We start from the raw sequence: 27,674 nt of genomic DNA on the forward strand, positions 1-27,674 counted from the left end.
GTCCTACTTTATAGATAGATCTAGATAGAGATAGATAAACATCATATATTGATGATACATACTGCGAAGTGCCTCTGGAAAGCTTTTGGACCCCTGTAAGAAAGAAAAACAGACATCACATAAATTTCATAGTATCAACTCAACAAGATAGAGAGAAGTGAAACTTTTGTACATGCCAAGAGAATGAGTTGTTTCAGTCAAGATTCAGAGCTTGGTTCATACCTGTATGTGAAGTTTCCGCAGATTTCACAACTGTAGCTAATGTTTAGTCCGTGCAATTTGTACAGCCAGTAAGGGATAGGCTATTTACAGCAAAAAATACATATACAGTACTGTTAGTAATTCCACAGTTTAGTCAAAACTAAAAGTCTACTTCGAGCCTAGTGGCCCATACAGGCCGGAACTGTCTTATCCCAGGTTCTGTAGCATGAAGCAACCAGGAGTATTTCTACTCCCCCCTGGATGGGATGCTAGTCCATCACAGGGTTACCCCCAGCATTACTTTGCCAGTACCCATTTGTACACCTGGGTAGAGAGAGGCACTATGAGAGTAAAGTGTCTTGCCCAAGAACACAACACAATGACCTCGGCCAGGCTCGAACCTGCACCGCTCGATCCCGAGTCCAGCACGCTACCGGTAACCATTAGGCCACTGCGCCTCTCTTAGTCGAATCTAGCATCATAAAAAAGACATTGTTGATGACAGTACCTTTCCATCCCATCCCAGGGGTAAGTTCTTAGGATTGTAAAGAACAGTTTCTTCATCATCAGAATCCGATTCGTGACCTTCCTCGTGTTCCTCTTCTTCCTACAAGATAAAAATCACATTCAAAAAATTAATGTTAAATACAGTCATTATACCATCTTCATAGGTTAAATTAGAACTAGACTAGAATTCAGATCCTTTTCATTAGTAAAATAGTTATTATGAATAAAAACTATGGTGATACCTCTAACTCATCTGATGTGCGTGCTTGCTTACGCTCGACATTTTCTCTTGTGGCTTGTCTTTGTTCCTAAAGGAAAAATGGTTACAATCATTTCTCAGAGGGTTTAACTGCTATTTGTTCTTTAGTTTTTCTCAATAAATCCAGAGATACATGGGACACAAACCATGGCAATAAGAAACTTTAAGACAGCCCTTGTGAACACTACAAATTTTCTGTCATGGGGTCTCTCAATACATTTCTTGAAAGTTATTATTGGGATCATTATTTTTGAATAAAGCAAACTACACTGTAGTTACATGCAGTTTTTCTTCAGCAGTCATTATTTCTACATTTATTCGAGCTGTATCTATAGATGAACCTGATGACAATGATGATGATGATAACAATGAAATGGAATATTATGCGGAGAACTACATGTTGAATCAGCTTTTGAAGACTTATGATAACAAAATTATCTTCAATTGAGAAAGAAACCTAAAATGATAACTTGCTATGGCTTATGACTGACAGCGTTTAGTGGACTTGACCTAGTCTGAAAAAAAACACATAAAATTCTGCAAACAATTCTCACTTACTCCAAGAATTTCTGTTAGATGGTAAATCTGAGCCTCAAGGGCAGCAATGTCTTTTTGTTTTTGAGCATTGTCCCGACCCTTGCCTGCTTTGGCTTTAGCAAAAACAGAGGGCTCCAACTGGTCTAATGGTACACCTGAAAAAAGAATTTACACAAATTTTTGTTTGATGTAACACAAAATTTTAAACCTAATTTGGTCATTATTTTGTTTTATTCACTGGGACTGGGGCAAGCCCGTTTTTTTATAAATGGTTAAATATAGATTTCTGGTTGTGTCGTCAACTAGTGCTGTACCGCCTATGGCCAAACACTCAGATTTTTCATAACTTCCATGTTTTCAAGAAAATTATCAGGTTAAAAATCAGAGAGCTCGGAGTTGAGTTTCTGTAGTTGTAATTTTCCCCAAAACTATTACAATTTTCAGGGTAAAATACACAATAAAGTCATAACCAAAATCAGACTGAAATCTTCCGGCAAAGATGAATTTGCCGACATGCAGTTTACACAGAATCCATCAGGGCATGGAGTGTGAATATTGTGAAATTAACAAATGATGTCATTGGGGAAAGTCTGGCATACTTTGCACATGCAAACCTTGGACTTGGCAAACCTGTGACTGGCGTGACTCGCAACCAGCGAAGGTTTTACTGTGCAGCACCATGCCTTTCATGCAAAAACCAGTTATACTTAGCTGTCAAGCTTCCAGGCCCAGTTCTAATCTCTGAGAGATTCTTGTTAAAGATGAGTTTTTACATAAAGTCCTACCTTTTGTACTGAACAGTCTTTGTGCCCTATCCTCAAGTGTTCTGAAATAAAATGAAACTTCAGTCATTTAAGGTTACCGTACACCTCCAAAGGGTGACTTTTCTCAAAAAAAATTCAAGCCAAATCAATGTTTACTACACGTAGTTTATCTGTAATTTCCAGAAGAAAAAATTGAAATGCACGAGAGTTATCCACAAAAATGTATTTTTTCATTGCTTCTCAGCGGGGTTGTTCGAAAGCTGATCAACACTAATCCAGGATTAAAAGTTGATTGGTTCAATTTTTTTGTATTAAGGTGATTCCACGGTATTGCATTGCGCATCTTTTCTGCGCATAAGTTTTCGCGTCATTTACCACGCACACGAGCGCACGCGCACACAGAACACTATTAGATTCCCTTCAGGCTAAGCTCGGTAAGGAAATAAATGGTCATTTTCTCTTAAACGAGCACGGTGACCCCCATTTTTTAATGCATTAATTTAAATGTCATACGGTTGTCTACAAAATATCGTGATTTTAAAAAAAGTTTAAAATTCTACAATGAGATATTTTAATTTTAATGCCGTAAAAAACACGTTTTTAGGTAGTGCCGTTAACATGCGCACGAAGCAAAATCTTAAATTTCTTTCCTTATCTTAATTTCTGTACAATAAGAATAGTTTTTAATATAAGATCAAAGTCTATTTTGTTGAACTAGACTAATTCTTTAATGCAAAATGTTTTTTTTCTGGAAATAATAGCGATCCCCATTTGGATTACTAGGGTTTCTAATATATATCTCGCGGGTTGTATATTTGCTATAATGTCCATCCATTTTACACAAAAACTAGCGCGGTGACCCCCATTTTTTATTTCATTTTTTTAATGATCATAACATAATTGTAACCTGGACCAAGTCTCAGAAAATTTTTAATACTCCTTCTATTTCAGTGGAATCACCTTAAAGTGTTTTCATTCTTATATTTTGTGGAGTTTGACATTAGTCAATGTCAAAACTGGAGGATAGAAAATGTCACCACTCACCCTCCACATTTCAACCCTAGAGCTTGAAGGGCTTGTTTAAGTCGATCCAGTCCCAAGGAAGCCAGCTCCTTTTAGAGACAAAAAAGAACATACAGTCTGTAAACACAAGGCAATTACTAGTGAAGAAAAACAAACACTTCGTCCAGCTATATGTACAAAGAGAAAAAAAATAGGCAATTGCTCAAGCACAGTTTTGTGTGATAATTCCCTATAATTGTAAACCCACTAAATAAACGCTTATTTCCTACCTCAGGAGACGAAAATGCAGACAAGTCTAGATGAGCTCCAGAATGCGCTAAAGCACTGCTGGCATCTTTCTGTAAATGACCCAATAAAAAATTTCTGATTTACATTTTTCATAAAACCACGAGAATTATCAAGGGTGTGGTTTTCCTGTTTGTTAAGGCTAAAGGCCAAGGTGGCTTATCATTAGCTTATTATGTTACAAAAAAGAACTGTAAATGAAATAAATTGAAATATTTTATTTTGTTAACTCACCATCCATCCAGGAAATGTTCCTTTCGTCCATTGTTCCTCAAACTCTGTAATGACTTTTTGAAGTTCCTGGTGAAGGTTCAAAACATGTTCAGAAGGCCTGTAACCCTAACACCTGGTACGGCTGTGTTCACTCAATGTTATGGGTGAAAATGTGAATTAGTGTATGTTACACTTTCATACAGAGTGAAATGCTACGGGGGATAACTGCAATGTAATGGCTGCTTAAAAACTTAATGACAGCCCTGCAAAATATAACTAACACTGAACAAAACTTAAAGAAACTGAAACACTGGATTGATAATCAAAAGTTAGTTTCTTTAAACATGTAAATACCAGTAGTCAGTAAAAAACATTCAAATAAAATGATTTGTGTAAAATATCAGTTTCAGAAACAGAAATTCTGGTAATTTGTTCCTTGTGTTCGTTATTATTACAACTGCACACTGTCAGTAATTAGTATTAAACATGTACAATTTTGTTGTTAAAAATTAATTTCAGGTAAACATGATTTTTAAACTAGATCGATTTGATTTGTAAGTATTCTTATTTTAAAATTATCTGGAACAAAGCAAAATATACTTTTATTAGTAAACAAAAGTAGTTTGAAATCATTTTGACCTGACATTCATTTTTAACAGGCTTTTAGGCAGGATTTAAAAAGTGGGAGTCCAAAATTTTTATAAGGCCTGACTTTGTCCCCACAGAAGGCCTGAGGAACATGCAAGTTGTTTTTCTGCAGTTATGAGTGCAAAGGTACATTGTATCTTAAGATTTCCAAATTTGCTAAAAAAAGCTCTGCATACAGTTACCGGTATTCAATATTAATTTTCTCTGAAAAGTGGCAGTCCATAGGACTCCTGGACTCCCACCTGGCTAAAAGCCTGGTATACACACAGACTTAAACACACACAAAAAACTTACCCCTTCCAGGTCATAAAGTGGTAAAACCCTTTGTGTATAATCATACAGATAGTCTAGGAGAGCTTCAATGTATCTAATAAAGACAGACAAAAATATCCAGTTACCGCCAACCAGTTACCTATTACAGTCTACTCGTAACAATGTAAAGAACTTCTTGGAATGATAAATAAGTCTGCGTTTGAGCCTAGTGGCTCATTAGGCCAGAGCTTATCCCGGTTTCCATAGCAAGAAGCAACTAAGAGTATTTCTAAAAACGCTGGATGGGATGCTAGTCCATCACAGGGTTTCTCTCAGAAGTACATTGTAACTTATTTATTTATTTATTTATTTATTTATTTATTACATTTCTTTATACACGGTTAAAAACATCAGGAAGATACTACTAAATTACAGTAATAAAAATTAATACAAATATACTATTAATGGATACTAATTAATAAAAATTGAAGACGTAAATCCATTAAACTAATCCTGTTTTCCATGAATGCCGTGTCTAACTTTACTTTTAAATTGATAAAAGGATTTTATCATCCTGAAATTACAGGGTAGGCTGTTCCAGAGAGTTGCACCACTGTAACTAAAGCTATTTTTCATATAGTTAGTTCGTGGATGAGGTACAACCAGTTTGTTTTCGGAATCCCTTAGAGAATAGTACATTCTGTTACGTTTTAGAAATTTAGACGATAGGTATTCAGGTACCAAGCCATTTAAACTGCCAGTGAAGAAAAGTTAATAAAATTAATGGTTTATAATAAATCATTCAAGAAGGTGAGAAGGCACAAGGGTGATGTCCATGTGGTTAGGGATTTACAGTACCGCTCAAATGTAAGTTGACAGTCTCGACTCGATCCTCGAAACTCGATCCTCGAGACTCGAGACTCGATCCTCGAGACTCGAAACTCGAAATGTTCGAGTTTCGAGTCTCGAGGATCGAGTCTCGAGTCTCGAGTTTCGAGTCTCGAGGATCGAGAAACAAGGCGGTCTCGAATATTCATAACTCGAAAGGCTTTCGAGGAAACGATTTATTTCTCGAGGAAAGAATAAAAGCCGCTCGCACCTCATGTACAAGTGTTTCGCGTCCACCTTCGGCGCATGAAATATAAACCTTTCCCGACATGTAACATTCGACAGTACGATATATTCGCGCCGATCGTAATTCCGTCTACTTACCTAAAAGTATTGAAACAAACTCGTCCTTGAAAGCCGTGATCGCCGAATTAAATTTAGAAAAGGACGTGAAAAGAATCTGTAGTTCAAACTTGTGCTCTCCCTTGTCAATGTTTCAACCCGCCGTAAGTGCATGTTTTCAATCACGAAGATATTTCAGTTATTGGTTTACAAGTTCATCCTGAGTTTTCGCAAATAAAACTACAAATTTATTTTCTTTCACAAAATGTTCTGTAATTCAGCATCTGAAGCATTCGATGCGAAACGATGTAAATGCCACGAATCTTGTAAGCTGAGCCGTAGAAATTAGAACCGACAAAATCGCGCAAGCAAGTTTCAGAAGCCTGAATTTCAGACGTCTCTTTCTGGTCGCTACTGAAATTCAGACAAAAGTTTCCGTAAATAAAACCGGTTCTTAAATTTGAGTTGTAAAAATTCTGTAGACGGCAAACGAAACATTTCACGTGAAAAACATCGAAGCCGTGAAGCCTTCCGAAAATAAATGGCAAGACAGACTTATGTCGCGCCATCGCGTCTAGCTTGAAATGAGCGTGTTTTATTTTTTGTGAATTTGGCATAAAATTCTTAAAACCTAAATTCTTCTTGAATGAAACTTGTCTTCATTTATAACACAGATATCGGCGTTAATCATTATTACAGCTTTAGAGAAGTTATACAAATTTTTCTTTTTTAAAGCGGCACAGTTATAAAAGTTGGCAAAATTTGCATATGTCAAAAGTAATTTGAAACCTTTCGAATAAACTCCAGCGCAAATAAATTTAACACAACCCCGCACGCAAGTATCCGATTTAGATTCTTTCATACACACGTAACTGCGTTTTTCAAAAGAAAACTAAATGACTGAGTGAACTTTAAGGTTTAATATTTGTATCCTAAATCATAACACAAACAATCGTATGCGTGACATTGCACACGTGCTTCATGTTTGTCCTAGGATCGCCTGAACGCAGGTTGTATTTGTCCATGTTGATTCGACGGGACCGCGCTAACTCCAACTCGGTTACTTCTGGTTCGATTTTCCCTCAATTCATTCACTATCGACGGTTTCGAGCTCCTATTTCGAACTTTTTGGGACGGTTCGAAATATTAAACGACCAAGCGCGCGTTGCTACAGCAGAGATGAGTAGCCGGCACGCTGGCTTCCATAGTACAACTTTCGAGAGTGCGGCCCGCTTGAGCAATTTTATTCTCGAGGAATCATTCAAGCGACAAGCTCATTATTTTTCTCGACTCGAGACTCGATCCTTGAGACTCGAGACTCGATCCTCGAGCCTCGAAACTCGAAATTTTCGAGTTTCGAGGATCGAGTCTCGAGTCTCGAGGATCGAGGCTCGAGGGACTGTCAACTTACATTTGAGCGGTACTGTATAAACTATTTAAAAAAATATTTACATGCACCAACCTTCTGTACTCAGGATTTTTCTTTTCTTTTGCAATGTCAAACAGCCTGTCAAATGTTTCCAGGTAAGTAAGGTAGTCAATCCGCTATGTCAATGTAAAGAAAATAATTTTGTTAATTAGAGAAATGTAACTTCCTGAATTCAGCAACCACTTTTCCAAAAATACTCCAATAAAATTTTCCCAGTCAAAGTCACTATAGCCAGAACTTTACAGTATGTACATTAAGATATAATTTAGTGTAGATTGACCATGTCTGGAAGTCGTGCTTCTACAAGCTTGCTTTTTGAGAAAACCCCATTAACATTTACATTTTCTGAAAGCTAAATACCTGTAGAACACAAACATGTATGTGAAAATGTCTAAAAACTCAACCGAGATATATAGAGATATTAAAAGAGAAAGTCAACAATTTTCCTAAAAATAGCCCCTCCAAATCAAGACTACCAATGAAAGCAGCCTTTGAACAAAACTAAGCCTGGACTTAATATCCAAATAAAAGCAACAGGAACTATTTCTGACTGATTTTCAACATCTACATTGTAGATCTAACATGTCGCTATCAGTGTCATAAATCATGTTGTACTTGTCGTCACACCCACAATCTCACCTCTACTCCTCGTAAGTTTAGAAATTTGTCATAAACTTCATGCAGATCCAAGTATTTTCCATATCCTTCTTCGTCTGTAAACTCTACTAAATCTAGATGAAAATGTCAAAATGTATCAGGACATCATCAATAACTTTGATCACAAGTTACTATATATATGTTGTTTTTTTGCCTGAGCCTAAAAATCATAGTTTTTATCTTAGAAATAGCAAAAGATTCCATATGCCTGTGTGTAAAACGAACAGATTGAAAACCAGCTTTTTTATAGTAATATTATTGTATATAGCAATGTCCATTTTACTTGTTTTTTTTTGTATATACTGAACTGTAGATAACTCTTTAGCTTTTAGTGTTGCACATTTGTAAAGTTTTATCCAATTCAGCTTTATAGCTGTAATCTTTAAAGCTCATATAATCTTTCTATCAAAAAAATGAGCAAGAAAACTTTCTCTTGTTCACCCTGCTGTTTTCACTTCAGTACAGGAAAGAAAAGAGAAAACCTCTAGTACCACTATTATACATGCAGCTTTTCAGATGCATAAAAAAATGCTAGTTATACTTTTTTCTCACCATTAGTTTTGTTATTGTAGCCACAGAACAGCTGTTGAACAAACCAATACATAAACTCTTTATACATGTAATTAAACAGTTTTTAGACTGATTGAATCTTACTCTGCATTTCATCTGACGGATTTTCACGGGCCTCCTTCAACTGCATGAATTCCATTTGCATTGGTTCAGCAACCTGGAAAAGAAACATCAATAGAGCCATGCCATGTAAAATTACATGTACCTTCACCCATCTTACTCAAAAACATGATTACAAGTACTAATAAACAGAAGATTCCACAGAACCATTGTCACACAAATTATTAAATCTTTTACATCCCGGCGTATCACATCGAACGTTCGGTTTTCGAACTCAATCGAACTTAATCGAACGTTTAAATTTGATTTTGTTCGGTCATTGAACGAAATCGAACTCACAAAAAATAAATTAATTAATTAATTGTTGTCTGATTTTGGTTGATGACCGAACAAAATCGAATTTAATCGTTCGATTAGATTCAATTTCGTTCGATTGAGTTCGATGAAAAATTTGTTCAATTTCGTTCGGTGTGATACGCCGGGTTTACATACACTTGAAAAACTGCAGGCCTTATTCCTACCAAAAAACTTAACCATAAACTACAAAATATCATTTTCTTGTTAGTTATTTACACTGTAAGATCATAATCACTTCTTTAAACAATTAAGGATTAATGCCAATAGATCAAAGAAAAAAATGAAGCAGTATGCAATTAATTTAAAATTGAATGAGGCAATTGAAAGGCAATGAATGAAGTTGGTACAGAATTATTATATCACATGTAAACTACATGTATACCTCATTGGGGAATTTTCTGTGATAATCTTTCAGAGTTCTGAGACGGCTATAAAATTCAGCAAACTCATTTGGCCCAGAAAGAGCTGCCACTTCTTCTTTACGTAAACTAGAAACAAAAACAATGAAATTGCTGACTACTTTTTACAACAATGGTGCAGATATAAATATAATAAGATACACTAGTTCAGGGCTGCAAATAATTTTTTTCACTTAAAAAGACATATGTCCTACTATGAAACCATCTTGGTCAAAGAAAACAGAATTCAACTACCAACAGCGACGTGAAGTGCGATAAAACAGCGACACGGGACATTTTTAAATTTAGACAAGCAACACGAGATCCCCCCTGGCAGGGCCTCTACACTACTGACTGTTTAAAAGAATTTTTCTTCAATCACTTCAATTGAGAGGAAAAAGTTTTTTTTTGCTTTTTGTCAACCACCAATGCTTATTGGAAGGTCTGATTGGAGGGTACCCACTTATACTCCTGGGCCGGGTTGTTCGAAAGACGATTAACGCTAACCCAGGATTAAAAGATGATCAAGATTTTAATTTCTCTTGTTTTAAAGGGTTTCCCAAAGCTAATATTTTATTAAGTTTGAGATTGGTCCATGTCAAAACTGTGGGACAGAAAATATTAACAGAAAACCTCAACGAAATTATATAAAATTGAAATCAAATTTCATGCTAATCCTGGATTAGCTTAATCGTGCTTTGAACAACCGGGCCCTGGGTGAAGAGAGGCTCTGTGAGAGTAAAGAGTCTTGCTCAAGAACACAACACAGCAAACCTGGACAGGGCTTAAATCTCAAAAGCTGGATCCAGAGTTCAGCACACTAACCATTAGGCCACTACACCTTCTACAGGTATATATATATGACAAGTGAGGGATAAACTACTTACCCATCGTTATCTTCATAAAGGCTTGACAAGGTTTCTGCAGATATGGCTGATCGCTGTATACATGAAATAAATAAATTACACAATGTACAGAAACAACAGTGTAAATTTATTTTTGTAGCCATTTGAATGTGGCTTAATGAAATTTAGGCAAGGTTACTGTAACTTCAAGCCTATGGCGGTCATACATGTGTATTATTATATTGGGTTCCCTTTGTTCATGAGTAACAAGTCTTGAGAGAAACAAGCCAAAACTTTGAACTTGCTGGGCTTATAGACAGGATTTCACAGATTATGATTTAGACATAAAGTGGAATTGTGCATTTTTGAACCTCCATGGGTAGCAATAATTGGTTGGAGAAATAAGAATTCCAGTTTATCTCCCATGAACATGTATGACCTATATAGTTACATTTAAACCTGTCCACTGCATTGGATTCATTACCTCCAATAAAATCTTTACTTGATGATCAGCATTAATCTGCTCTCGACCCTGCAAAGGTCAAATTACACATGGTACTAAAATTAAGTGGCTTACAAAAAAATTTAAGATTCTATATATATTGTTTATGAAAACCCAACAAACCAAGGACAGTGGCTTTTGGCTGCAAGCTGCAGACTGAAGATCATAGTTGGCTTTTAGTTACAGCTTATAGGGTTTTAATGGTTAATTTTAGATGGATACCAGCAAATTGTTAGAACAATGTGGCAAATTGTTGAAGGATAACATGCAATGGACAAGCACTTGATTACAGTTTAAAGGGCAGTAGCATTACTCCTAGTTGGCTCAGGAGTTAAGAACTACAGTGTAATGCAGGTATTTTGCAGTCCATCCATATCACAAGAATATGACATTAATTGCTTAATCTTCAAGTCTCATCACTGAATAACAAGAGAACTAAATGAGTACAGTTGAATCTTGATTACAGTTGCATCAGGAAATCAACTGTACATGTCATGCCTGTCATACATGTACAGCAGAAATAAAGCAAATCCTACTGGACTATTGATAATCTTAGTTTTTACAAGATAAAACAATTAAAACTAAGCTTATATATCAAATCATGATCAATAAGCTTACATCTACACTATACATATAAATCTGAAAAAATGAAAATATTATTTTGTACTTGAGAAAAAAAATTACTGAAACTTTTACACTGCAAGCCTATCTCCAACATAAACTATAATCGATCGTTAGAGTAACCATCGTAAGCAATAAGCGACTGAAGCTAGCTAGCTTCAGAACCTTTATATAAGCTTAAGTTTTAAGCTTGTTATAAAGTCTGTTTAGCTTTATATTCTTACAAACTTACCGACTGTTTTTTGTGTAATATTTCATCTGCCATTGCATTCTCCAGCCTCTCCCTTTCCTCGTGAATTCTCCTTTGTTGCTCTAACAAGGTCTCCATAATTTCTGTCTAATCTCCGCTAAAAGCAAACCCTCATTAGATTCGATTCGTTGAAGAAACGTTCCACACGTGAAAGTTGTTGAACAAAATGGCGGCGATGATCACGAGCCAGCACAATGTCTCTTCAGCGGTAAAATAATTCATCACATGTCTGAAATTGTTTGCTGTGATTGGCTCGTGGGCAACGAGGTCTAAAAAATTACGTAAAAAACATGGAAGGGAAAAACTCTTTCAATATTCGATTCTGTCCTGAGTGAATTTTGTACCCATGTTTTCCGGTGTGAAAGCCGTAGATTACGAAAGATATGCGCTGGATGCTTTTCAACTTTGTTGTCATATCAATTATTTACCTGCCAGGCGTTGCTGAAGGGACCAGTTTACTCTCAAGTGAGTGTTAAAGCGGCACACCTCACAACGTAGTAAACCAAATGGCTGAATCAAATCAAGAACCTATGTCCATTGAGGCATTTCGAGCAAAGAAAGGTAAGTAATTCTTGTCTTCTTGGTAAATTTGAAAGATTTTCTGCGCAAGGATCAAACTGTTTTGTGTCCTGTTCTTTGTTTAGCAGCCGCTTCGGCTCCAAGTGGCAAGTCAACAACAGCAAGCAAACTCTCTCCGAACTCATCAAATCCCTCCGTTTCAACCTCAACCTCAGCACTGACTCGGCCAGCTAGCGCAAGTAAAACGAATTCAGCGAGGCGATCTATGTCTACTGAAAATCTGAGTGGCAGGGATGCGCCGTCACTTGATGAAAGACAGGAGAAGGTCAAGCTTCTTCGAGAAAAACAGGCCGAAGATAGGCGAAGAAAAAATGAGGAACGCAGAGCTGCCTTTGAAGAGAGAAGACGTAAAAAGGAGGAAGACGAGAAAGAAAGGTGGTCCACGCTAAAGGATCAGGCCGCTAAACGTAACGTTTCCAAGCCAAATGCGTCAGCTTCAAAACCTGGCACAGGCAGAAAACTGCCAACATTACCCCAGGAAGGTAGTGCTATGCGACCTGGCAGTGCTGTGGAACGTCCATCTTCATTGCCAAAGCCATTGATGAGGCCTTCCAGCGCTACAACTGCTAGAAGCCCCTCTCGGAGCAGTGCTGATAGTTTATCTGGAGGCTCAACACCCAAAGAATCTCCCGCTACCACCCCTGGGGGCTTGCAACCAAAAAAATCCCTAGGGGTCAGTAAGTCTGCATCAGCTAGTAATTTAAATCGCAGGGGCAGTGGGGGTTCTGTGCCACAGAGACCATCTTCTGGAACTAAGCCAAGGATGCGTTCAACATCAACACATTCTTCAGCTCTGACATTAGAGAATCAAAACTCTAAAAAAAGTACAAGTCGTGAATCATTGTTACCGCCTGCAGGAAAATTAGCCAAATCTCATTCTACTAGTTCTATTCACAAAGTTGGCCAGCATAGACCAGCGGCAGATAAAAGCCACAAAACTGAAACAAAGCCAAAAGCTGGAGTTACTGATGAAGCGACTGCTAAACAAGCTTTGGCAGAACGAAGAAAGAAGGCGAGAGAGGAGGCAGAGAGACAGGCTGCTCTGGATAAGGAGCGACAGGAGGCAGAGCGGTTGAAAAAAGAAGAAGAAGAAAGAATACGGGCTGAAGAAGAAGCGAAAGAAGAAGCAAGGATGCGTGAGCTTGCAGAGCTTCTTCGCAAGCAGGAAGAAGAGAGGCTGCGGATTGCAGCAGAGGAGAAAGAGAAGCAAGAGCAGGAGGAAGCTGAAAGGGCTGCAGCTGAGAAGAAGCGTAAAGAAGAAGAAGAACAGAAAATGAGAGAGGAAGAAGAAAGAAAGGCAAAAGAAGATGAAGAAAGAAGGAAAGAAGAGGAAGCTGCCAGACTAGAGAGGAAAAGGGTAAGGAGTTATACTTTTATACCAATAATTAACTTGTCTCTTTCATACAGTACCCAATAGCCTGTGTACAGCCACCCCCCCCCCCCCCACCCAAAAAAAAAAAAAAAAGATTTCAGGGAAAGGGATGTCTGTGTTATGGCGTCGTTAATCATGTTCCACTCCAGGTGGTCTTCCCAGAATGTGTGGAAAATGATCTGATGAGCCCTTACACAAAAACCATTCATAAACGTGTTGTAATTGCCTTTGATTTATGCAGACGATATGTGTGGCGTTCCAAATTATTTCAGCAAGTTTGTAGCCGAAGAGCTGATCAGCCGTAAAACTTAAATAATTAAAAATTTAGTTGCACTGGTTACCTTTGTGATAACTTTTAAAGAGTTTTTAACTCAAAAAAACAGTTTAAAGAAATAATTTTTTGGACTGCTTGTTTGACCAAAATCTTACCTACAGTAGCAGAAAAATATGTACATTATAATTTGTTGTCTGCCATATTGCTTGACTGCTTACATGAGCAGAAGACTGGGAATGAGGTATTTGAAAGGATTAATTTAGTAAGGGTGTGTATACAATGGACCTTTGAAAATTTGGCATTTCCTTTATATTCTTGTGTGTGTTGTGGTTTAATTTTATCTATGGTTTAAATTTTTTCAAACCAGTTTGATTTTCATTTCCCTTTGTTTCAGATTATGATAATGAACGTAAGACAATGAAAAATAAAAATGAAACTGGTTTGAATATAATAATATATGTATTGAACACTGTGTTTCATTATAAGGCAAGCAATGAGGAAGCTAAGGTTGTATTTTTGTTTCTTTTGTTTAGCGAGTGGAACAAATCATGAGCAGAACAAGGCAATCTGCAAGCCCAACCACTACAGAGGAAAGCAATTCTTCTGCTGCAGCAAATGTGAGTTTTTTGAAGAACTTTTAATTAAATTGTTAGGATTAATTTTTCAAAAGTTGTCAACCTTGCCTTACTGTCAGTAAGTTAGCTTTTGCTAATTGCCTACATGGCTGTCTGTGTTTGAATCTTGAGACCGTTGTAACAATAGTTAATATCAATATTGAATATAAATTATTACCCTAGTTTGTTGCAGTGGCATAATGGTTAGTGTGCTGGACTCCAGATCAAAAGCCCTGGGTTTAAACATCCCTCAAAATGCAGGCTATGCCGTCCGCCATCTTGAATATCATTTGCAACATTCTGTTCATTCTGCCCCTGGGAGAAGAATGGATGGAATGGCGTTCTGTCTATTCCGGAATAGGAATGCAGAATAGAAAAATGCACACATTTCACATTCGGGCCATTCTCATTCCAAAATTGTGAATAAAAAAACGCCCCTTAGTGTACTGCAATGTACTAACATGAGGGGACGCAGGCGGTGTCAACTGTAAGTACTTCAGAGAAATGCTAGGATATTATCCTAGCATTCCTAACATACCTTACACCAGGTTTCTTCGCTTAAGCCGCGAAAGGTGTCATAATCTGTTTCGCTGTCAAAAACATTATTTAATCTAATGAAGACCACAAAAAGATGATCATAATACCGTCGACTTATAATTTTGTGATGTTGTGATAACAGCGCTCTGTGATTTCGAGTTTTTAAAATGTTGTCGATGTACCTCGGAAAAATCGGAGAAACAAAGAACCAGTTTTAAAGATGATTATTAAAGAAAGCGTGATAATAGTTTTTAAACTAACAACGAAAATGCACAGCACATTTTATAATACCGGGGAGGCTGTTAATAAAATACAGCCGGACTGCTGTATCGGTACACCTTGTTCGATTTTCCTGATCGAGCCTATAAAAAAAGTATATAGTTTTCGAACTGACGAGCGCATATTATAGCCGCAAGTAACTTACCAAACTGAATTAGCTGCATAATGAGCGGCCGACAATGATAGATAGGAATTTTCCTATGATTTTTTTTAAAGGCCAAAGCAGTTTAATTCTTGAACTGCGAGAGTAGCGGCCTTTTGCGTACTAGACTCGTACTGGTAACAGGCCCGTAAAATCACGAAACTGAATCTTAAAGCTGTATCGAAGCAAAGCCTTCAGAAGAAAAACGCATCCAATGGAAAACAATCCTAGATAACGCCGCACTGTTTCCATTTTCAGCATTTTGTACAATGTACAAGTGTTGTGGCAAGCATATGTGTGCAGCCGTCTTCAATAGAAACATGCTCATAAAATTATTTTTTGCAATTGTTCCATGACGCTACACCACCTAACAGACAAAAAAAACGTTGCCAGCTAATGATTAGTTACTCTTGATTATGTATTCCATTGGAAAAACAGACTTAAAAGTATATATTGTGGCTCGATGATAAGTATCTCCGTGTTGCGGTCTAAACTATATGACCCACCAGTTGAAGGAAAGAACATTGACACAATTTTAAAGCGGAGAAGTATTAGAATTGCAGGTTACATCGGACTGTATGAGGCGCGCCGCCCGCCAGCTCCGATGGAGAAAATATGTAAAAGCGGTGCAGTAATAGAAATTACAGGTTACATCGGACTGTATGAGGCGCGCCGCCCGCCAGCTCCGATGGAGAAAATATTTAAAAGCGGTGAAGTATTAAAATTGCAGGTTACATCGGTCTGTATGAGGCGCGCCGCCCGCCAGATCCGATGGAGAAAATATTTTAAAGCGGTGCAGTATTAGAATTGCAGGTTACATCGGACTGTATGAGGCGCGCCGCCCGCCAGCTCCGATGGAGAAACTATTTTAAAGCGGTTGCAGTATTAGAATTGCAGGTTACATCGGACTGTATGAGGCGCGCCGCCCGCCAGCTCCGATGGAGAAAATATTTTAAAGCGGTTGCAGTATTAGAATTGCAGGTTACATCGGACTGTATGAGGCGCGCCGCCCGCCAGCTCCGATGGAGAAAATATTTTAAAGCGGTTGCAGTATTAGAATTGCAGGTTACATCGGACTGTATGAGGCGTGCCGCCCGCCAGCTCCGATGGAGAAAATATTTTAAAACGGTTGCAGTATTAGAATTGCAGGTTACATCGGACTGTATGAGGCGCGCCGCCCGCCAGCTCCGATGGAGAAAATATTTTAAAGTGGTTGCAGTATTAGAATTGCAGGTTACATCGGACTGTATGAGGCGCGCCGCCCGCCAGCTCCGATGGAGAAAATATTTTAAAGCGGAGAACTATTAGAATTGCAGGTTACATCGGATTGTATGAGGCGCGCCACCCGCCAGCTCCGATGGAGAAAATAGAATTGAGCAGAATTAGAATTGCAGGTTACATTGCTAATACTCTTGTACTGGGCACTTTTAAAATTAATCTTTACTTCGACGATACGGCTGTATATTTTAGAGAACGAATAGAAAATGAATTTAGCGAAACATAATGTATCGCAAATAAAATGAGCCCGTTCAAATCTGTGTTTTTGTAACAAGAGTCTGACCAAATGTTACAACAAGAAAACAAGATGGAATCTTCAATTTACTGACCATGACCTAAAAATAGTAATGTTTAATGGATTGACTTACCTGGCGACCTCCTTATTAATGATCCATGACGTGATATCCCGGGCCATGATTATATTTAAAGCGTTTCTTGTGTTTGACTGAAAAACTGAACTAAAAAAAACATAGTGCTGCAGAACGAGTGTCCGTGTAACCGACAATTAATTTTCACGGCACAACTGAAAGGTACGAACCATTTGCAGTCTGTCGTAACATATTTAGCATTTTGAACGACTTTCTGCGTGAAAGGCGCCAGCGTCACCGCAACTCGCGGCTGCAAACTCACCGTAATTTCACTTTGTAAATCCACATGAATGATCGATCGATAGAACATAGAAACGATCATCTTGCATAAGGCGAAAACAACTTAAATCTTAAAAGGTCGAAACGTTTACGCCACATCAAAGTATCTAGAAATCATTCCTTGCTAGATGAGATTCTTCTGTCTTTCCCCAATTTCCGCCAAAGCAGAATTCGCCGCGAACATTATAATTTATTCTGCCGCCAGAATGGAAATTGATCCATGTAATATAACACAACTGATGAGAAGATAACTCAAATGCTGCTGACAGATTATAACACTTTCGATAACCGCAAACTAATCCTCTTAAGAAATCAGGAACTTACAGTTGACGCCGCTTGCGTCCCCTCATGGCCACTTACAGTACAGTGTACTGTATATGTGATAATGATACATGAATGTGTTTTCATTTGACTTTAGCAAGAGACAAAAGACCCAGAAGATACAAAAAGAAAGGTTAGTGAAATACTGCAGAAAGTCAAAGGTGTTTCAGGCAGTCAAAATGCAATGGGCCAAATGGAAGAAGATGGTTCTTCAATGCTTCTTGCCAATGCGGAAGAAGTGCAAGAGAATAACAATGAATTTGATACACCAGGCACAGTGAATGATGAATTGGAAAGTATTTCATTTTCTAGTATAGATACTTCAAACAAATCAACTTTCCAACCTGTCCACACAAATGGAGTCCATTCATCTTCTCCACAAGGATTTTATGGTGAATCGACAAACAATGGTGATGAGGTGCATGTGTCGTCATCATCACATTTAATAACTGTTGAACAAGAGTCGACATACATGCTGACTACAAGTAGATCAACAAGTAATGAACATGAAAAAGAGACTGTGTCGTTTCAACATAGTGAAGGGCCATCGACAATAGAGGATTATGGTATAAATGGAACGGATCAAGTTTCTGAAACTGCCGATAAACTACCAGATACGGAAGCCACTGCCACTGTGGTAAGCAAGATTGATACAGTGTAGTTTATTATAACCATTATTCAGTGCAGGTGACCCAGAGGAGCCTGCAATCCTAATCTTGAGGTTGCTATTATTCATGCGTAGTATGTACATGTGTATACAGCTAATTTGAGAAAGGTTGTCAGAAAAAAAAAAAAACACAAAAGGGCACGCGACAAGACCGAACCCTGGTCTGGGTATTCACTTGAATTTTGCATATTGGCCTAGAGAAAATGTACAAGTTTGTATTTTTGCATGTGAAGATTTTGATTTTCTTCTTACGAAGCATTTTTCTGTAGCTTCATTTTTACTGTCGCATGTCTTTGAGTTTTGAAAAAAAATTTAAAATTCACTGTAGCTAAAAGTACCTTGTTTCCACATGTCTGAAGAGAAAGAAACACGCAAATTTGCATAAGTCATGAATACAACTACAAATAATAACTATACCTATCCTGTGGAAAACCCCTCCATAACCAGGAACTTTAACATGTCAATTTAATGCCATCTTGTAATTCTCACACTCTTCTCTATTATTTGTGTTAGATGGATTTGATGAATATACTGGAAATTTGTGTGTTTGCTGTACTTAGTTGTTGTTGCTTTTAATTTTTTCTCAACAAGAGGCATATTCCTGAAACCAAACAAGGCTTGGCTGAACATAATCCAGAAAGTGTTAACATAGATTTAAATGGAGTAGAAGATGAGGAGTTGCTCTGGCTGCATATAGAGGCCACCATGAGAAAGAGACAGTCTCATGCTGTTGAGACTCTAGAGAACCTTGGTGTTGTTGCCGAAGGTGATGATGATGAGGAGAGTGAAGAGGGCCAGCTCTGGAAGGTGGTAGAAGGAAAGGCGCAGCTGGCTGAGATAGTATGACATGAAGATAAGCAAAAGACAATTATTGTAAGTAATGATGGGACTGACAAAGTGCCCAAGTTTTTAAAGCCAAAATCACTGTCATCAGGGATGCGATTCATGCAATCTTCATGAATATTACGCATGTATAGAGCTACATATATTTCACTTAATGTTGTCGGATGAAGGCATTTAAAACAAAAGGACAAGAACGAATTGTGGTCTGGGTATTCACTAGAATTTTGCATATAGGCCTAGAGAAAATATTTCTAAAATTCAGTGTGGCTAAAACGATGTTATTTCCACATGTCAGAAGAGAAATCGAGTTTGCCATCAGGTCATATCTCATTTGTATTCAGCACCAGCAGTAGCTCTCTTCTACCCCTACCACCTTTCAGTTTTGTCGCATATGCTTTAGGCTTTGATCCGACAACGTCAATTGAAATAGCTGTATCTAAATAATAGCATGCAATTCAAAACTATGTAACGCTATGATTTTTTTGCAAAGTCGAGCCAAACTTTTAAAAAACCCTAAATTTTAAATCTTACCTCTGTTACCCCCGGCAACCTTCCAAGCTTTCTGATAGGTTACTGTTATTTGTTAAGTACTGAGATGTTAATAATTTTTTTTCTCCAATTCATGGTGAGAATGGTGGCAGTACTCCTTTTCTTTTGCATAAACATTTCAAATAGTCTTTGTAGGTGTTGAATTAGCAAGTACTGTTGACATCAGTGGTACTTGCATGTAGGTGAACTCAGTCAGCTTGAATAGCTTGAAACAATAATGCATGTTGGTGGCCCTCTCACTTTGAATGGTCAAAGCAGTAATTATTTATGACTAAGAATTATTTACGTTGATGAAAAGTGGTTCATTTACTAGAATAATGATAAACAAAGCCAAGAAGGTTTTAGTGAGTTCCAAGGTAGTAAAAGAACTTTTTTAATGTGTAATTTTAACTATCACATGATGGTCTTTCTTGGTTAATTTACATGTATTTAAAAAGACAAGTTGTGATGTAACAATGTAATTACCATTGTTTTTTTAATGGTCAGTAAAATTTTGTATGCATTCGGGTCAGTCAATAACAAATTTAGAGTTGTTTGTACTAGTGGTCCAAAAGTCCATGACTTGCAGTTTAGAATTTGAATTTCTATGGGCTGATATAGAGGGTATAACTTTGTTGCTGCAGCATGGGGTGCTTGTGTTATGCAAAAATGTCATACAATTTTGATCATAAAGCATTGTCTAATATTGGTGCTATGATTGTCGTATGATTTTGAAACATGTTTAAAAGAAACCACAACATTTTTTATGTCATACATGACGATCATCAGTTTAATTTACAAAAAACAATTCAATAAGCTCAGCACATGCGATTAAGTTGTACCATCTAAATTGGCATACTTTGGCTCTGTTGTTAAAACCTACACAGCTGAAATATAGAAAGTAATATTGCTTCAGGCCCAGAGAGGCATGGTAGGGATAGGGATAGGACTGTAAATGAATTTGCTAGAATATAACAAGTTATGTTCATTTGTTAAAATATAAATGTTTGTTGAAGAAAAAAAGTCATGCATTATATTCTAACCAATCAGTGCAAAATCAAAACTAATTGTGACTTCAAGACTTGCATATATTTAATTGTTTTGTCAGGTTATTTGCATTTGTTGTGATTAACCAGGATGATGACTTGCAAAAAAATGTAAGAAAGTTGTTTTATTACCAGGGTGCAAAGAAATTCGATGTAGATTTTCTAAGATGCTCTTTGGGTAAGTTGGAGCCATTGAGTGCTATTAACCTGAAGGTCTTTTTTGTTAGCCTTTTGGAGTTTTTAGCTGGAAACTCCAAAAAATGTTACAGGTTTGCACATACCGTATTTATTCGATTAAGCGCCCAACCTCCAATAAGCGCCCCCTCGAATAAGCGCCCTCCTGAAGGTAGGGAAAATAAGCGCCCCGCTAAAAAACCCCCCCCCCCCCCCCAAAAAAAAGAAAATTTTTTTTTTTTTTTTTTTAAAAAATAAAACCCCCCAACCCCCCAAAACCTAACACAAGTGATGTTTAAAACTGAGAAGCCTCGACTATCAGAAAATACTATCTTTGCATGCTGTATTATAATGGATGGTTAAGCAAGGTTGTTAAAGGGGCTATGTCACGGTATGTTAGGTAATTTTATTTATTTTCGTTATTAAAGAGCTCTAAACTTCAAATTGGCAGAGCAAAAGTCTTTTATTGGCAAAAGCACTGCCACATAACAAACAAGGATGATTTTCGAGCATTGTAAATGACACTTTCATACAAATTGAGATAAACTTGAAAAAAGTCGGGCCGACGTTTTTCAGGTTTTCCCGAACGCAATTCGTTTTAATCTTCGCGAATTTTGCCCATTCATGCCCCTTTTTGGCCTTCCTGTTTCTTTTGAGTTCGTCTACAGTTTTAAGCCGTTATTTTGATATTTCAGTTAATTCTATGACCAGTTGGTAAGTGCCAAAATTGCCTAAAATTGCGTGACATAGTCCCTTTAAGCCCTAATGTAATTTGACATCTCTTTTGCTGAGCAAGGGTGAACTAGGGCTCCACTGGCATTAAAAGTAAGCATTTTTTTAGCAGTACTGTGTAAAGGGGTCAGCTTTTTAGACTCTTGATAACGTTTTTACTTAAATATTGTATTTATTGTGCTGCCGGCAGCAAGGCTTACGAGTCTGCCATGTGTAAGTGTACAAATGAAATTAACTGTCTAGTGCAACTAGTTCAGAATATTTACGGTGTGCATGGTAATTGGCTGGTATCACCTGGATCTCCCACCGTCAGGAGATAGATCTGGGAATGATATTAGCAAGTTCTAGTTTTTTGAAGAAAAATTTCTGTGCATTGTATTTTTGTTGTCAATAAAAAGCAATTAATATGCTAGTTAGGAATGTTAAATGAAAGAAAAATAAAAATGGGATGATAATTTGTAGATGACAGTTTCATTGTTAGACAACACAGGTTAACCCTTATTATAGGGTGACCTGTGCTGACAGCATTGTTGACATTTTGTCTCATTAGCATACGACTTTAGGTAGAAAAGCATCCTGCTATAATATCCAAAATAACTCCAGAAGTTTAAAGAGCTTATGAACTAAATAATCGGCGAAATTTTCAGTTCTATACAGATTACCTTGTAAAATTCCTCTCATAAGCACCCCCCCCCCCCGGTTATAGGCTCATCTACCTGGAAACAAAAAATACATCCCATTATAAGCTCCCCCCCCCCCAGATATAAGCCCCTCTCTGCCGGATGACAGTACTGAACAGGGCTAAATGTTGCTTTATTATGCTAAAAACGTATTTCGATCAACACTGCTGTGGCTCGTTTCGAAACGTTTTTTTTTTTATTCTGCTTATAAGCCCTCTCGGAGATAATGCCCTCTACTAATAAGCCCACACAAAACCCCTTACGAAATTTTATCAGCCCAGAGTTTATAACCGGACTTTTACGGTATTTAAGGAAATATTAGCTTTCAAAAACTGGATGGCATGAGCCCATACATTCTTTGTAAAATTTTGCGTTTTCTAACCCGCGTTAAAGAAAACGTATTCACCACATCAGGCTCAAATTTATAGCGAAAGTTAATCTTGTCATGGTCTGGTCATGGTCCAAATTCATAACTGTTTTTTTATGTAGCCCGATCAGATACTGAAGCGCTTATGCTAATGAGGCAAAGATTCCCCTATATATAGCACTTTTCAACAGGCCAATTCCGATATATTAATATTCTAACTTGGCTTGGGGGAATAAAACAAAAGAAATAATTTATTCATTCCTGAACCTCGACGTGATATCTTTTGTTTTATTCCCCCAAGCGTCGGAGCCAAGTTAGAATTTTAATATATCGGAAATGGCCTATTGAGTGCCAAAAGTAATCCTGAATAGCTTTGGTCTTGCTTTACAATGTTCTGCCATTGGCTAAAAAAACTCGCTCCACTTCATCGACCGATCAGAAGTAAAACCACAACCAATCATGACTCGCGTGGGTTTTCCCGCGCTTTGCGTCAGCTTCGCGTTTTGATTGGCTCACTAAATTGTGCGTCCTTTGTGATTGGCCGGAGGGATTGCTTATGTTTTGGTTTTTCGACACTGGAATAAAAACCGCTCTATGACACTATTATCACAAGCAAATAATATGGTAACAGGAATTCTAATCCACTGACAGACTTGGAAACGATGTCCCTTCAGTGTACAACTCAGATTTCAATCAGTGTGTTTTGTAAATGTTCCATGCGTCACGACGTGGGAAGTGAACAACTGTTAGCAAGAGAGCAGCTGATGTCTTTATGAACAAGTGAATAACAATTTACCAATTCACCATGTTTACCGTATTTTTTTTATTTAAAAAGATGAAATTACCGTGCATCAAAAATATTAATTTATCGTAAATGCTTAAACGCACCTCGCCAAATTGCCCTCGCATTTCGATTTCCGTTCTAAATTTCGAGCCTAAACTCACCATAAAGCTCTGTTAAGCCTCTCCTCCCCCCCCCCCCCCCCCCCCGCGTTCTCAAAATGGTAAGCACTCAACATTTCCTGGTCATTGAAGGAAACTAAAGCGAATGCCAAAAATAAAGCTCTTTTTGTCATAGAAACCTAACAAAATATTAAAGAAAAGAGCAGTCAGATCGCTCGATTATGCGAGGTACAAATATTCATATTCGTCTGCATTTAAACGACAAGGAATATGGAGTCTTGTCAAAGATCAATGTTAAGATTAACTGTATGTGCCAAAAAACTAAGAAATTCCAAATTTGTTAACATTTTTAATGTTCTTTTCAGTAAGACAGGATTAAGGACGAGAATTAATGCGCCATATGCGAGTTTTCAAATTCGCGTTTACTTTCTAACAAGTAGTTTTTCGAGCTTATTGCTCACCCAGTACGGTTGGGAAATGCTGTTTTAAAAAATCTACGATACATGGAAGATTTTCTTCCCTTTTGGCAGCAAAAATTGAAAGCGAAAACACAGCATTTAAACTTTAAATTCGGCCGTGAGAAATCAACATAATGCGGTATTAGGAGTAGAAACCTTTGATATTTTATTTGTATGTTTGAGCTGATCTTTACAAGTATGCGTTGAAGAATAGTTGGCTGATGTTCAACTTAAGTAGTTTTGTTGTTAAATGTCTTTACATTGTTCTGTTCCCTTTTTTAAAAACACAACTTAAGGATCACTTGTGCAGCCAATTGCATGTTAATGAGCCAATTATATTTTAAAAAACCCACAGGTTAAAACATGTGTTTATTTCTCACGTCAATCTGATCGCAGACGAATGTTTTTCTTTTCATTTTATTTGTATGTTTTTTTTTTCAGAAGATCAATTTTATTTGTATCAATTCATTAAGGGTACAGGATAACTTGTAAATGAGGGGTTTTCATAAAGTATTTTTTTTATTCCTTTCCCCAATGAGAAAGCGCTTATAAGATCTGCATAAAAAAAAGCTTTGTTATTGAGGTTGACATTGTTTTCCGTTATACGCACAGCGGAAAACAAAAAGGCCAGAGACTGTTTATACTGCGAAGTCCTTGTTTAAAAGTTCCAGTTTACTTCTCGTTTTCATCGCTTTAACATGGACGGCATCGCTCCCGATATTCGTGAGTAGCTGTTTGGCATCGATTTCGTGTTTAAAAAATCCAATTTGCTTCTCCGATCCGTCAAGCGACTAAACGCCATATAAAATATGTACGGTAAGGTAAGGTAAAGTCTTTATTTAACGAGGGTAGCACTAAAATAGCATAAAAACACTAAAACTGAGTCTTACATAACTAGGTACTCGTTCTTTTTTACGTATGTTCAACTCGTGTCACTCGTCAGCTGTAATAAGATTGCAGTATGTCTGAACCCGCTACACAGGACACCAACTCTACGACGCGGAATGGCGGCAGCTTCGACTTCTATGGTATGACATCAGCAGAAGTGATAGCCCTGACTGTGATCAGTAGCGGTATATCGGTGATTGGAACTCTCTCGAACATTTTTGTGATACTTGCTGTTCTTCTGACGAGACAGCTGCGAGAGATGTGTACAGCTGTTTTACTGATTAGCCTGTCATTGACTGACGTCATGATCTGCGCAGTGTACGAGCCAATGTACATCTACGACATCAACTGCGGCTCCAATGCCGTCTCCGAGGCTGTGCGATTCAAATTGGGGTTCGGCCTTTTCTTGGCGTCCTTGAACGGCGAATTCATCGTCACCTTGGACCGCTTTATCTACATCTGTTTCCCGTATCGCTACATCGACTGGACGAGCACAAACCGTGTGACCATATCAGCGTTCTGTGCGCAGTGGTTTGTCGCAGTATTGCTTACCCTGTCGACCCTCTTCACAAGTCTGCCGCTGTACGCCTTCTTCTACATTGCAGTTATCATCATCCTAATTGTGGCCCTCCACATCTCCATGTATTGCACTGCCAGACGAGAAGCCCGACAAATTTCCTGTCAGTACCCCACAGCGTCCCAGAACAACGACATCTGGAACAAGTCAACTGCAGTGGTCGCAATGACGGTGGCCGTCAGCTTGCTGTGTTGGGCACCCATTGTGTGTCTGCCAGCCGTGGTACCGCCCAGCTCGCCGTCTTTCAAGCGCTACATAAAAATCACCTTGGCCTTTACATCGTTGAGCGCTGTCCTTGATCCTTTCATATTCTGCTGGAGGTTGAAGGACTTTCGTAAGGCTCTTGCTACCTGCCTGCGAAAACTACGCAATTCCTTTCATTGTAACTGACAATCAGACATCAGACTCTCACGTGACTTTCGTCAAAGACCCTGCAAAACCATGAAATGATCATCGTTTATTCCGGTTTGACTTGCCCCTGTGCGTGAGAATATTTCCAAGTTTTTCAAATGTTTTGTTCTATTGATATGAGTTGTTTTCACTGGGCAAAAGCACAAGCATACGCACAACAAGTACAGACATAGGTATAAGCGCATATTAAACACTCGTTCTTCTTTTTATGCTGTCCTTACTGGGTATACAGTCGGGGAAATAAGTGCCGTTTTTGGCAAATCTTCGTTTGAATTATTTCGTACAATCAAAAACTAGCGCAAGCGCTCATCAGGACTCCGAAAGCAATTGCGCGTACAAACTGCCTCGTCCCCAGGCGCCGATTGGCCGGACGTTGAGGCGGTAAGGCGGGAAAACAGGGAGCGCGGGGTTTGATGGGCTTCCCCGTCCGCATCAGGCCCAGAACGCCAAGCGAACCGTGCACGTCAGTCCCACAACACCAAGCGAACCGTGCACGACCAAGGACGAGGACGCCTGGGGACGAGGCAGGCGTACAAATACGTTATGCTGCTTAGCAACTTCTGGGACGAAAACCGCGGGCTCAGTCACTTCTCGGAGAAGTGATGTCGCCATCAACTGGCATTTGTTCCCCTGACTGTTGAACTATAAAACATAAGCACAAGATGAACTGAAAGAACAATTTTGTTTTGTTGTTTTTATATTTATGCTTATTTGTAGTGAGGACGACAGGAAGAATGAGTGTGTTCGTTCTTTTTATGCGCTTCTGCTTCTGCTTATAAATATTATGCTCAGTTACCTCTATAAACTATGTGAAAACCATGGCTTTAGATTGATTGATAGCTTAATCGGGTTAAATCAAGGTTCTTTTCGAGCGATCTAAGCCAAGATGGCGGCCACTTGGAGTTCGGTTAAATGGAAGCCATTTTGGATTTGTTCGACCGAAAAGACGCTGGGGACGAGGCTATCTCGGTAGTTTAACAATTAAGACTTGCAGTCCAAGAGGACCTCCTAGAGCTACGAACGAGTCTGTACTATAGCCATCTTGTTTGACTGATGATGATTGTTAATATTTCTTCTGAAGCCAACCATTTATTTCCGTTTCGTGCTCGGGAAGCTGTGATTAGAAAATTTGATTTGATATGTGTTTGTGTTTGCCCTGATCCTAACCGATCTATCTTTTGAATTCTCCTTGAGGGAACGCCCCGGGGGGGGGGTACTCCATATAATGGCCTATACGGGGAGGCTCCGCCCGAAAGGGGTACCTTTTTTCAGGCTTCAGGTATATAAAAGGGTAGGGATTTCACAAGTTTAGGTATATGAAAGGGTATGTAAATCCGTGTTTTAGGGTTTTAAAAGGGCTTTGAATTAAAATATTTCGAACAGACGCACTTTATGACTGTATTATTTTAATTTATAAAGCGCAACATGAAAATGACAAGAAAACGTCCTGTTCTAAGTCTATGCCATGTCTTTTAGGTATAAGAAAGGGGTACCTTTTTTCATTAAAAGGTATACGAAAGGGGTACAATTTCTGTAAAAATGGTATATAAAAGGGTAAGGGGTAAGAGCTTGGGGCGGAGCCTCCCCGTACAAAACTTTTTTGAGTGCCCCCCCCCGGGGGGGGAACGCCGACTTAATTAAAATTTGTAAATAGTGTAACAGTTTGGATTTGTCCCGAAAAGATGATTCTCTATCCATGATAGGCAAGCTCAACTTAGATTGCTTTTGGGGATAATCGTTGCAAATAAATATTACGAGATAAATAGCTGTGGATAAATGATATGACTTAAAAAATTCCAGTGTTCAATA

The 27,674-nt window shown here is 38.2% G+C and overlaps 3 protein-coding genes across 4 annotated transcripts in view; 2 read left to right on the plus strand and 1 right to left on the minus strand.

Moving 5' to 3' along the window:
* The window catches only part of LOC144657217 (splicing factor 3A subunit 3-like), a 13,650-nt gene extending 1,797 nt beyond the window's left edge, over nucleotides 1-11,853 (minus strand). Inside the window, exons 1-17 of the mRNA XM_078517523.1 lie at nucleotides 11,531-11,853; nucleotides 10,660-10,707; nucleotides 10,218-10,270; nucleotides 9,315-9,420; nucleotides 8,600-8,672; nucleotides 7,928-8,019; nucleotides 7,322-7,404; nucleotides 4,732-4,804; nucleotides 3,811-3,876; nucleotides 3,561-3,629; nucleotides 3,313-3,380; nucleotides 2,290-2,330; nucleotides 1,526-1,659; nucleotides 951-1,016; nucleotides 710-808; nucleotides 223-302; nucleotides 63-93 (exon numbers count right to left, since the gene is read on the minus strand). Of these exons, the coding sequence (XP_078373649.1) occupies nucleotides 63-93; nucleotides 223-302; nucleotides 710-808; nucleotides 951-1,016; nucleotides 1,526-1,659; nucleotides 2,290-2,330; nucleotides 3,313-3,380; nucleotides 3,561-3,629; nucleotides 3,811-3,876; nucleotides 4,732-4,804; nucleotides 7,322-7,404; nucleotides 7,928-8,019; nucleotides 8,600-8,672; nucleotides 9,315-9,420; nucleotides 10,218-10,270; nucleotides 10,660-10,707; nucleotides 11,531-11,626 (1,278 nt within the window). The 5' untranslated portion in view covers nucleotides 11,627-11,853. The remainder of the gene's footprint in view (nucleotides 1-62; nucleotides 94-222; nucleotides 303-709; nucleotides 809-950; nucleotides 1,017-1,525; nucleotides 1,660-2,289; nucleotides 2,331-3,312; nucleotides 3,381-3,560; nucleotides 3,630-3,810; nucleotides 3,877-4,731; nucleotides 4,805-7,321; nucleotides 7,405-7,927; nucleotides 8,020-8,599; nucleotides 8,673-9,314; nucleotides 9,421-10,217; nucleotides 10,271-10,659; nucleotides 10,708-11,530) is intronic.
* Nucleotides 11,854-11,856: 3 nt separating this feature from the next.
* Nucleotides 11,857-21,024, plus strand: LOC144657216 (uncharacterized). 2 transcript variants are annotated; one of them, XM_078517521.1, is made up of 5 exons: nucleotides 11,857-12,109; nucleotides 12,193-13,484; nucleotides 14,307-14,390; nucleotides 17,689-18,228; nucleotides 18,850-21,024. In XM_078517521.1, the coding sequence occupies exons 1-5, from the start codon at nucleotides 12,055-12,057 to the stop codon at nucleotides 19,102-19,104; spliced, it is 2,226 nt and encodes a 741-aa protein (XP_078373647.1). In that variant the 5' UTR covers nucleotides 11,857-12,054; the 3' UTR covers nucleotides 19,105-21,024. The 2 variants fall into 2 exon arrangements, with proteins under 2 accessions (XP_078373647.1, XP_078373648.1); XM_078517522.1 differs by having other exon boundaries at nucleotides 12,196-13,484.
* Nucleotides 21,025-24,950: 3,926 nt separating this feature from the next.
* Nucleotides 24,951-25,844, plus strand: LOC144656525 (melanocyte-stimulating hormone receptor-like). The gene has a single exon (XM_078516748.1). It carries the CDS (start codon nucleotides 24,951-24,953, stop codon nucleotides 25,842-25,844), a length of 894 nt encoding a protein of 297 aa, XP_078372874.1.
* Nucleotides 25,845-27,674: the final 1,830 nt, after the last annotated feature.

This window comes from Oculina patagonica, chromosome 6 (assembly GCF_052425735.1).
Source record: "Oculina patagonica isolate OP01 chromosome 6, crgOcupat, whole genome shotgun sequence".
In the NCBI taxonomy this organism is placed as follows: domain Eukaryota; kingdom Metazoa; phylum Cnidaria; class Anthozoa; order Scleractinia; family Oculinidae; genus Oculina; species Oculina patagonica.